Genomic DNA, 11,135 nt, shown 5'->3' with positions numbered 1-11,135 from the left:
GGGGTGAGGGGAGGGGGGGGGGGGGGGGGGGGGGGGGGGGGGGGAGAGGGTAGGGGGGAGGTGGGAGGGGAGGGCATAGAGGGGAATCAGGAGGGGAGGGTGGAGAGCGGAGAGGGGAGGCTGGAGGGGAGGGTGGAGAGGGGCGGCGGGAGGGGAGGGTGGAGGGCACAGAGGGGCTGCTCCATAGGACTGGGCAGCCAATGGCGGGGGGGTACCTGGAAGGCGACCTCTGTCCTTCCATTCAAGCCACAGAAATTAAGCAACACAGACAGGCAGGTGGGGCAAACAGCACAACTAGCCTGTCTTGTGTCATTGGTATAAAATACAAGTAATAGGAGCCAATTTGTTTCTCTGTCTTTGGCCTGTGTGCTCCTATGGGTGGCTCCTACAGGTCCACAGTGACAGCCCTGTGAAACCAGTAATGCTCCGGCCGCAGGGCACAGGGTTATAATCTCATCCAAATCCCTCAGAATTGACAGAGACACTCTCTTCAGGGTTTTTGTAGTATGCGCCAACCACAAAAATCCTACCTGTCACAGCAAATTCTTACGAATAAAAGGGGATTTAAATCAACATCATAAACTAGTGACTTGTGTTCGTGTACCTTTAAAAGTCAGAACACGGAGAGGTGCTAACTCGAGAGAACACAAAAACAATCAGATATAAATGCAAAACCAAAGTTCTTAAGATAGATTTAAATATTTTAAAAAGGAATGATGATCGCAACAAACATTTACAGGGAGATACATTTCTTCTCTTGTTTAAATTTCCTTAAAATGTTTGAACACAGTATAGTCCTGTCTACTAGAGATTTACACATCACAAATTTTAATTTTGGTTCAATCTATAATGTGCTGTGCTCACATAACTATAGATCAACCTTGATAAAAAAAAGTCTTTGCAGAGAATGGGATGTGTTATTTACATCTCTAGCAGCAGCATGGATGGGGAAGGTAGTAATATCAGCTCAGGCCCCTCATGTGGAATCGACAGTGACTGGTAACTTAAAGCCGGCTTCCTCGGATGCTTTTAACAGCCTTTCGCTTCTTTCAGAGGGACCGACGGGTTTGCACTGCGTTGTATTTAGAAGAGTCATAGTCAGGACATGGAGCCATTTCCGAATGATTAAAGGAATGGGACGTGATAGAAGCAAACCACCTTTTGTGCAGTATTCCTTTTCTTGCTAATTTCATAGGACAATACCAGCTTTTTTTTTTCTTATTTTGCAAAGTGGCAGACTGCAAATTTTTGTATTGAAGGGGCTCTCTGAGAGTTTTCTTTCTTCTTCCTGTTCTCAATCCCCCTTATTCCCAAAGAGGAGAGATGAAGAAGAGATTCTCCTTCGTACAGGCGGCCTCCAAGGCTACCTCTTATCAACAGCGGCTACCACTGCGGAACATAGGCCACTCTCATAGTCATCACAGCCACTTACGAAGAATAAACGCATGACAGTTGCTGGAAAAATGAGAGAAATAAAGGCACCTTGCCTCACAACATAACCTCATCATAAACTGATACTAAGTTTAGTATTTTCTTAGCCACAGTACAAGGCACACTCCCTAAACACTAATATTTTCCAGCATGGAGAGCTGGGTAACTCCATTGTACTTAAGTTTATGTCCTCTTTCTCCTTGGTTCAGGAATAATATGTTGCTCAGTTTGAGAAAGCATCTCTGTTCTCTTTTTATTTATTTTTTTAAGTTTAACAAATGGTAACATCCAATAGTTTTACCTATTCTCCTAGGTCAAAAAATAACAGCTAAATTAATAATTAATACAATAATTTCTAAAATAATAATTTCCTTTTTTTCTTGAGATGGAGTTTTGCTCTTGCGGCCCAGACTGGGGTGCAGTGGTGCGATCTTGGCTCACTGCAACCTCTGCCTCCCGGATTCAAGCGATTCTCCTGCCTCAGCCTCCCGAGGAGCTGGGATTACAGGTGCCCGCCACCATGCCCGGCTAATGTTTGTATTTTTAGTAGAGATGGGGTTTCACCATGTTGGTCAGGCTGGTCTCAAACTCCTGGCCTCAAGTGATCCGCCCACTTTGGCCTCCCAAAGTGCTGTGATTACAGGTGTGAGCCACCACACCCGGACAGCAATAATAGAATAATTTCTGAACACCGATCACGATAGCCAAGTAAGAGAGCTATAGAAAAGCTTAGCGGCCTAAAAGCTAGAACAGGAGAGGGATCTCTACGACGGGTTTCACCGCTCTATTTCCAAGCTTCGTGACTAGAGTATTCAGAAGGACGTTTCCTGGAAGGATTCAGAATATCAACACTTTGGATTTAACGGACTTACATTCTTGGGAAAGACTAGGAAGGATTTGGAAGATAAACTCAACCTCACCTTTACTGGCCGATAAATAAAGCCACTGAAATATGCTATTTTGTTTCTGCAGAAGAGTCAGAGCCGGATGCTATGTGAGATGCTGACAGCACCACTTAGAGGCTTGGGCTTTACCTGTGATGAAAAGAAAGGCCTTGGCCCTGGCCGGTTCAAAAGCGCTCCCCAGCAGCGCTGCCTCGCAGACGTACAGCCCGGTGTCCGCGGACGTCGGGTTGCTGATGGTGAGACGTCTTCCAAAGCTGTGGAGGCCACTGGTGATTCTCACTCCATTCCTCTTCCAGGTCACACTCAGGTCCTCCACAGGCCTGTGGGAATGAAAGGTGTTCATGACGACGATTGTGACTCATGGAGGTGGCCATGGTCATCATCTCAGGCACTCGGCACAGGCTTGACGAAGTTAATTCTACCAGGGTACATGGCGGGTTGAACAATGGACACTGAAAAATCAATTCAGATAAAACTCTACTCCCTCCCAGCACGCATTGACGATGCATTCTGCTCAAGGGCTATTGAGCGAGGATAGCTAATTGCCGCAGCAATGGACCATAAGTGCTAATGATCCCGTTTGCTCAGGAAATGAACGTTTAAAATAAATACTACGAGAGGACACAACGACATGGAAGGCGGGATCATCCGAGCTTGATTCTGGAGTGACCGCTAAGGAGGCAGAGAACACCTTGGCTGACTACAGAGAAGAGTAATGAACTTTTTCTTCTGTCTCAACTCCTCCCTCTTCCCTAGAGAGTGTCTCAGAGGAGCTCCCCACGACCACCCAGAGCTACAATGAAAGCACCGCCCTGTTGCAGTGGGGGACTCTGGAAGACATCAATGTGTCCATTTCCTTATCTACCCACATCTCGTATTCCCGGCCCATCTGGCCAAACAAGACCACTGTCGCTAGAAGGCTGAACCTCATGCTCCGGTGTCTCCTTCTGTCGTCGGCTCGTCACAGGTCATGCACTATTTACTGGGAGTCTCACAGGAGACGTGCCTCGTACCTGGCACTGGCTATGCATTCCAAGGTGGTCTCACTGGATCCAGCCACCACACTTCTGTTGCCCGGGGGAACCACAATGGTGGGGGCCATGGTTTCAGGTGTGCCAATATCTCCTGTGGCAGAGAAAAGAGAGATGTCCATGAAACTCTAAGTACAGGAGCTCCCCCCACCCCTTATCTGAGGGGGATACATTCCAAGACCCCTGGGGATACCTCAAACGAAAGAAAGAACCAATCCCTACAGACACAAAATGTCCCTGATGCATGATGGCCCCACATAGGATTTTTCAACTTTATGATGGCACAAAGGCCACACACATTCAGTCCAGTCCTCGACTTAACAACGGGGCTACAAATGCACATTTATGACTTCCGATATTTTCAACTTCCGATGGGTTTATGGGAACATAACCCCATTGTGCGTGGAAGGCCATCTGTTCCAGGTTCCTCCCTCTGCATACATACCTGTCGTAAATGTGTAAATGAGGCACACTAAGGACTGACTACAACTAATAACGAACAGAACAACGACAACATAAGGTAATGAAAGTTACGCGAATGTGGTCCCTCTCTCTCTCAAAATATCTTACTGTGCTGTACTCTCCTGTTTTCGGACCATGGTTGACGGAGGGTAATGGAAACCACAGAAAGTGAAATGGCAGCTAGAAGATGGGATGATCGGAGCATGACAAATGAAGACCATGGTCAGAACCATGTTAATAGGAAGCCCAAATCTCACGGCCCTACGTGGACCCCAATGAGAAGCTCTGGGGCGGGGTCACTGTCCCTGGCCTTTCTCAGACCACATGAGCTGAGGTCCAAGCACAGCCAGTGTCCTCAGGCACAATCCACAGCCTGTCCTATAGGGCATGGTTACTGGGCCTTACGCTACTGCTCCGTGTGTTGTGTGGCTAAGGGGCTTTATTTAAACTGTTTGGTATTTTCCAAAATGCTTGCTGGCTTTATTTTTCTTTTATTGATTTAAGACTTTGCTTACTGAGTTACCTAGTCTGCCTGCTATTTCCAAATCTGTTCAATTCCACAAATACTTCATGTATCAGCCACTATGTTAGGTACGGGTGTCATTGGAAAGCAGTGGGCATTCTTACTCCTGTCCAAATGTGCTTCCTTGGAGCCAATATATTCAGTTAACAAAGTGTTTAGTCCTGTTACTGGAGTTTTAATCCCTTTTTCCTTTCTAAAAAGTAAATATCCTGAATCTATGTTTTTTGAGTATCAAACTATAAATAATTTAGCTCATACTTCTAGGGACAAGGGAGAAAAAAATAGGACATATTTTTGGCCACTTTTCTCTAAAATACATTTAACATCAAAATTAAACTACCCACAGTACACTTTACTACTGTTTATTTAGGGAAAATGAAGACCAATCCAACATTTCTAGAACAGGGATTTCAATAAAGGGCGGAGATGTAAGAGGCTGGAAATAAAAATAAATGGAAATGACTGCAAATCCAAAACGCTTCATCTGGGCTTCACGCTGAAGGGAGTCGCCACCATTGTGAGCGGCGGAGGATGATTCTGGCAACTGAAAGGTTCTAGCCTGCCGGGCTGGCGGTGGGGTGAGGGCCACTGAGAGAGAACAACGGGAAAAAGAGGACTAGCTTCTCATCAACACTGATGTCCCACAGTTCTGTGCTCTGGCTTGCACTGCCTAAGCAGTGTGTGATTTTTGTATTAAAGGTGCATGTGAATTCTCAAAGAAAAACAGAAGCTTGATGCAGACAGAGTCAACTAATAAATGTTTTAAAACCTCTATGTTGATGGCATGTGAGGCTGACTCTCACTCGGCCCTGGGTCCCTGGGGGGCTGAGGCAGCCTTCCCTGTCTCTAGACTCTCCAACTCTGCAGCGGACCCTCAAAGCTTCTCCGGACACCTTCCTGCTGATGCCTTCCCTTTGTAAAATTGCCGAGATTCTTGGGCTGGTTATCAGATTTCTGAGGAGATGGCAGAGTCCAGACGCACTCACGATGGGGCAAAGGACATGAACGGAATGCCAATCAGACTAACGGCCTGCCTGTCACCTGTGAAAGTCGCTGATGAGAAACGACTGGAGAAGCTAATATTTGCAAATAGTTATGAGAAGTGAAGGGAGGCCGTTGCTAATGCCGAAAGGTCACTGAGCAGGGTGCTAATTTGGCATTAATCACTGCTCAGGCACAGTGGCAGATGAGGAAGCCTGAGCTCAGGGCTGGGGACAATGCCTGAGGAGGACGGTCCCTGGGCCACTGACTCCCTTCTCCCCAGACTGGTGGGGGCTCAGCTCCTGGCAGACCCCAAGGGGCTGTGCTGTGGACAGATGAGCCCCAAGGCTGAGTTCACAGCCCCGCAGGGCCAAGCGCCACAGGCACCACACACACCCCTCCATCACAGGGTTCAGACCCACCACAGGAAGAGGAAGCTGTCCTTTGTGTTGATTCACCTAGAGCCTTAAAAAAAGCAGTGGTGGCCGGGCGTGGTGGCTCACGCCTGTAATCCCAGCACTTTGGGAGGCTGAGGTGGGCGCATCAGGAGGTCAGGAGATCGAGACCATCTTGGCCAACATGGTGAAACCCTGTCTCTACTAAAAATACAAAAAACAAATTAGCCGGGCATGGTGGCCCACGCCTGTAGTCCCAGTTACTTGGGAGACTGAGGCAGGAGAATCGCTGGAACCCAGGAGGCGGAGGTTGCAGTGAGCTGAGATCGTACCACTGCACTCCAGCCTGGGCGACAGAGCGAGACTCCATCTCAAAATAATAATAATAATAACAATAAATAAATAAATAAATAAAAAGCAATGGTAATACACACACAAGATCACCACCACAGGAAGGTCAAGGTTATATAGGTCTTCTGATGGCAAAGTTATGCATTTTCTATTGAAACTGCACAAAAACATTTCAGTAGAATATTACGTAAGTGACCAGAATCCAGATATTCCAATAGCAAGGAGAGTGCTCATTATAGTACATGATTCTGGTATATTTTCTTCCTTTACAAAAAATTGTTTTAAATTTCAATCAAATTCGTATGTGCACATAAATTAAAAAGAACAGTACAGAGAGGCTTAAAAGGAAACAAACCATACCCCCTCCCGCTAAGGCAGTCTCCCCTAAATCTGTTGGTGCTTTATCTTAGTTTTGAGCTCCATGTCTTTAAACTATAGACATCTATTGCTATGTCTTGTTTTTAGCCAATCTGAGACATTATCTATAGACTTTCTGCTACAACAGATGAACTTTTACCTCACACCACTTTACGACGATCTCAAACAGGATTTTTACTTCTTCTGTTATTTACCTGTGTTTATATATATATATGTAAATATATGTATATATTTTAAAAAGACATATAGATATATATATTTTTTAAGTGATATAAAGATAGCTATAAAGAGATACATAGATATATATGTATATATTTTTAAAAGAATATACATAGTGAAACCCCATGTCTAAAAAATACACACACACACATACACACACACACACACACACACACACATATGCAAATACATCTTTTTAAAAGGAAAGGCAATTAGAAATCCCAGGGGGAAAAAAAATCTGTAGAAGAAAGAAATATAATCTCTCTATACTGTCTAGCTGTGCAGTAGATGATAACCTTGACATAGTAAATATAATATAAACACTGTATGTTTTTTTCAACTTTAGAATTAATCTATAGTCTAAAATGCCAGATGTAATTGCGCCGAGGAAACAGAATGTAAATTTTTTTTGTTTTGTTTTGTTTTTTTTTTTGAGACGGAGTCTCGCTCTGTCGCCCAGGCTGGAGCGCAGTGGCCAGATCTCAGCTCACTGCAAGCCCCGCCTCCTGGGTTCATGCCATTCTCCTGCCTCAGCCTCCCAAGTACCTGGGACTACAGGCGCCCGCCACCTCGCTCAGCTAGTATTTTTTAGTAGAGATGGGGTTTCACCGTGTTAGCCAGGATGGTCTCGATCTCCTGACCTCGTGATCCACCCGTCTCGGCCTCCCAAAGTGCTGGGATTACAGGCGTGAGCCACCGCGCCCGGCCAAATGTTTTTAACCTCAACGATATAAAACTGCAGAAGACGGAGTGAGGTCAAAGAGCAGAAGAGAACTGAGGGTAAGGGTGGCTTCCCATTACACAATAGGGAGAGAAAAGCTACTGATTCCAGTAGCACAAGAAATAAAGAAGTGTGTGTGTGTATGCATGCTCATGTATATACCTTCGAGTTACAATGGTAAATAACAAAAGGCCTCCACATACTGTTTGGACTATATTTTGAGAAGGATGTGTGTGTGAAGACGCATGAGTTAAAAAGCTCATCCGTCACAGCAGGAGGTCAATAGGTAACGTCTAAAATTGGTAAATGCAGAATTAGCAATAGACACATATTGTTAAGACACAGAGTTAAATATTAGCACAAAGGGCTAAATAGAGAAGAGCATGCCTCTGGTGTGAGAGGGGCGAAAACTGCTGCACTCTGTTTACAGCCTTCTGTGCTGTTCTCTTTTATGCACATGCAGGCAATCTACCGAGCTCCCTTTAAACACAGAGACGTTCCCTTTTCTGTTTGGTGTGGACTCGTCGCTCTGAGACTCTCTCCCTCTCCTGTTCGGAGTGGATTCGTCACTCTGAGACTCTCTCTCCCTTTCCTGTTCAGTGTGGACTCGTCACTCTGAGAGTCTCCTCTACTGCATTCTTGGGTAACACCTGCTGTTCCCTGGACCTCACTGTCTCCTTCTTCTTGGCATATGTCCTCACTTAACTAGAGCATCCTTAAATAACTTAAGAAAAGGTAAGTTTTCAAAGTTCTTGAATGAAGTAAAGAATGATTTTTGGCCAGGCTTAGTGGCTTACATCTGTAATCCCAGCACTTTGGGAGGCCAAGGTGAGTGGCTAGTTTGAGATGAGCCTAGGCAATATGGCAAAATCCTGTCTCTATCCAAGAAAAAAAAAATTAGCAGGTGTGGTGGCACATGTATGTATTCCCACCCACTCAGGAGGCTGAGGTGGGAGGATCACTTGAATTCAGGAGTTTGAGACCAGCCTGGGCAACACAGTGAAACCCCATGTCTACAAAAATAATTTTTTTATTAGCCAGGTTTGGTGGTCTGTGCCTGTGGTCCCATCTACTCAAGAGGCTGAGGTGGGAAGACTGCTTGAACCCAGGAGGTTGAGGCTGCAGTGAGCTATGATCGTACCACTGCACTCCAGCCTGGGCAACAGAGCAAGACCCTGTCTCAAAAAAATAAATAAAATAAAATGCGTCTAAGTGTAGGGGGGTTTATACATTGTGCTAGGTAATTGAAAGGCCCTTTCACTCTAGACATGCACACTCATTAGCGTTAGTTCCTTCATAATTTTCTCCCCTCTGTTTTCTCTGTTTTTTCTTTCTAGGGCTCTTATTGGTTGGATTTTAGGACTCTGGATTGATTCAACATGCTTCTTACTTTTTTCCAATATTTTCCTTTTTTTAATTTTGGAAAGAGCACCTCACCTTTATCTTCTAACTTGTCTTTTGGATGTTTATTTCAGTAACCATATTGTAACACCCAAGACTAACTTTTTGTCCTGTGTTCATTTTTCATTGCATCCTGTTCTTGTTTCGTAGGTGAAATACATTTCTAAATGTCTTGGAGGGTAACAACACTTTCTGAAGTTCTGTTTTGTGTTCCTCTGGGATCTTTTTGCTTCCTCTTTGTTAATTTGATATATTTTTTATAGGAAGGGCTTTCTTCAAATGATCCCTGTGTCCTTTCATACATATGAATGAACCAGGAGATGTCAACTGATGACTTCACGTTAATAAAGTGAAACACTCACAACTATTCTGAAGGGACCCTAAATCCCAAAGTGTGGACGCCTTTTCTCTGGGGCCATTCGTTATCTATATAGCCTTCTGTTTGTTCATCTACCTTTTTATTCTAGCTTAAGTATTCTGCTTACAGTTTGAGGGGTAACAAGTAGACTATTTTTGTTTGTTTTTGAGACAGAGTCTCACTTTGTCACCTAGGCTGGAGTGCAGTAGCACAATCTCAGCTCACTTCAACCTCCGCCTCCCAAGCTCAAGCAATTCTCCTGCCTCAGCCTCCTGAGTAGCTGGGATTACAACATAGACTGTTCTTTATACAAACTACCAATGGTTCCCCCTGTTTTTAGCTGTCTGTCATAACCATCCCCTCCATGACCAAGTCTGCCCCAAGTGTCCCCAGGCTGAGGCCCTCTCCCCAGGTGGTTGTGATACCGCCCTCCGAGATCCTCTTTCTGGGTGTTTGTTCTTATCCTTCTTTGGTACTGGCTCCTCTTCCTTTCTTTTTGTCATTGTGGACATAAGCCTCTTCCTCTTTTATTGCTTTTGAGTGGGTTTTTTGCTCCTTTTGTAAGCAAGAGGAAGTCAACGGATGGACTTTGCCATTTTTTACCTGCCATGATGCCTTTCTACCAAAAGGTTTCCCAAGTTGAGTTTTTAGAAGATGCAAAGAATATCTAAGCATTTTAAAAAGAATGAAACCATCTCTTTATTTCTGTTATTTGCATATCTGAGATATAATAAACACTCATCAAATACTCAATGATTAATTTATCATAGATATTCTAAAATAGCCACCGCTACTATTACTTTCTGCTTCAACATCTTACATTAACAAAATGCCACATACCAATGAATAAGGCCTCAGTTCCAAGAACGAAAACAAAAGTAGAGAAAGGAATTCTATTTTGCCAAGCTGCCATGTAGCCACGAAACAGCTTGGTAAATGATTTACACGTGTTGCCCACTTAATATAATGACAACCCAGTAAGATAACGATTGTTATCCCCCTTTTACAGATGAGAAAATCGAGGCCCTAAGTCACATGGTTTCACGTGATAGAGAAAAGCTTTAAATCATGTAATGTCTTCATCCAGAGTCGATAATCTTTCTTTTACATAATGCTGCCTCCTCCTAACAAAAACACTGGTTGTACTCTGTTAAGCAAAAATTAAATGAACTAGAATACTCCTTCCCTCAAGCATTTCCATAATTGAGACTTTACAGCAGCGTTCTCAACTGAACATTTCCCAGGCTGGTCTTGGGTGGCTGGAGGTGAAGACACTGAATCAAAAGAAGATTTCTGCAGAAGTCAGCAACCAAAGGGCGCCAGGTAGCTTCAGAGGCAGAAAGGCAAACACTTCAGATGATGCCTCTTTGTAGTTACAGGAATAAAGAACATGTAGCAGAGGGAAACAAAGCCTAATCCTAGTCAATTTCCCCCACATGAACCTCTTTACTCACAGAAGAGACTGAGGAAGGAAAAGCTGTCTAGGTCGCATTTAATTAAAAAGTACATTTAAAGAACATCAAGTCTCTGAAACAGGAAAAAAAAATAAAGTTCAAAGTTAACCTGAACTGCTAAGCTGTGGAATTACTGCAGATAAAGTCGGATGAATGGAAAACACCCCATTCTGTGGCAGCCCACACCGTGCTCCAGGTTGGGGAGCAGGCAAATGAGCGACAGCAGGTCATGGAGCCTCGGCGCTAGGAACACAACCAGGAGGCAGGGGTGGGGTGGGGGAAAGAACCCTGCCCTGAAGGAGGAGAGGAAAGGGAGCAGCCCAGTGGGCAGCTGGGCACACAGCTCTCCAGGCAGCCAGAATGGAAAATGCAAGACCCCAGTGCACAATGTGGGAGGAGGGGGGAGGAGGAAGAAGGGGAAAAGAGGGGAGGAGAGGGGAGGAAGGGGGCAGGAGAGGAGGGAATGGTAGGAAGAGGTGGAAGGGAAGGGAGGGAGGGGGAAGGGAAGGGAGGGAAGTGGAAGGA

At 44.8% G+C, this 11,135-nt stretch overlaps 1 protein-coding gene across 7 annotated transcripts in view; it reads right to left on the bottom strand.

Moving 5' to 3' along the window:
- Positions 1 to 11,135, bottom strand: part of SDK1 (sidekick cell adhesion molecule 1) — a 954,524-nt gene that overhangs the window by 326,822 nt on the left and 616,567 nt on the right. For 6 of the 7 annotated variants that reach the window (XM_017894742.1, XM_017894733.1, XM_017894760.1 and 3 more), the window contains 2 exons: positions 3,350 to 3,461; positions 2,466 to 2,656 (listed from right to left, as the gene is read on the bottom strand). In XM_017894742.1, coding sequence (XP_017750231.1) covers positions 2,466 to 2,656; positions 3,350 to 3,461 — 303 coding nt within the window. Of the gene's footprint in view, positions 1 to 2,465; positions 2,657 to 3,349; positions 3,462 to 3,560; positions 4,705 to 11,135 lie in introns of those variants that run through there. The other variant, XM_017894779.1, reaches the window with a different exon arrangement.

The sequence above is a fragment of the Rhinopithecus bieti genome, unplaced genomic scaffold (assembly GCF_001698545.2).
Source record: "Rhinopithecus bieti isolate Rb0 unplaced genomic scaffold, ASM169854v2 scaffold_1017, whole genome shotgun sequence".
Classification (NCBI taxonomy): Eukaryota; Metazoa; Chordata; class Mammalia; order Primates; family Cercopithecidae; genus Rhinopithecus; species Rhinopithecus bieti.
Note: the sequence above shows the minus strand (reverse complement) of the source record. Positions and strands in the feature narration are given on the sequence as shown.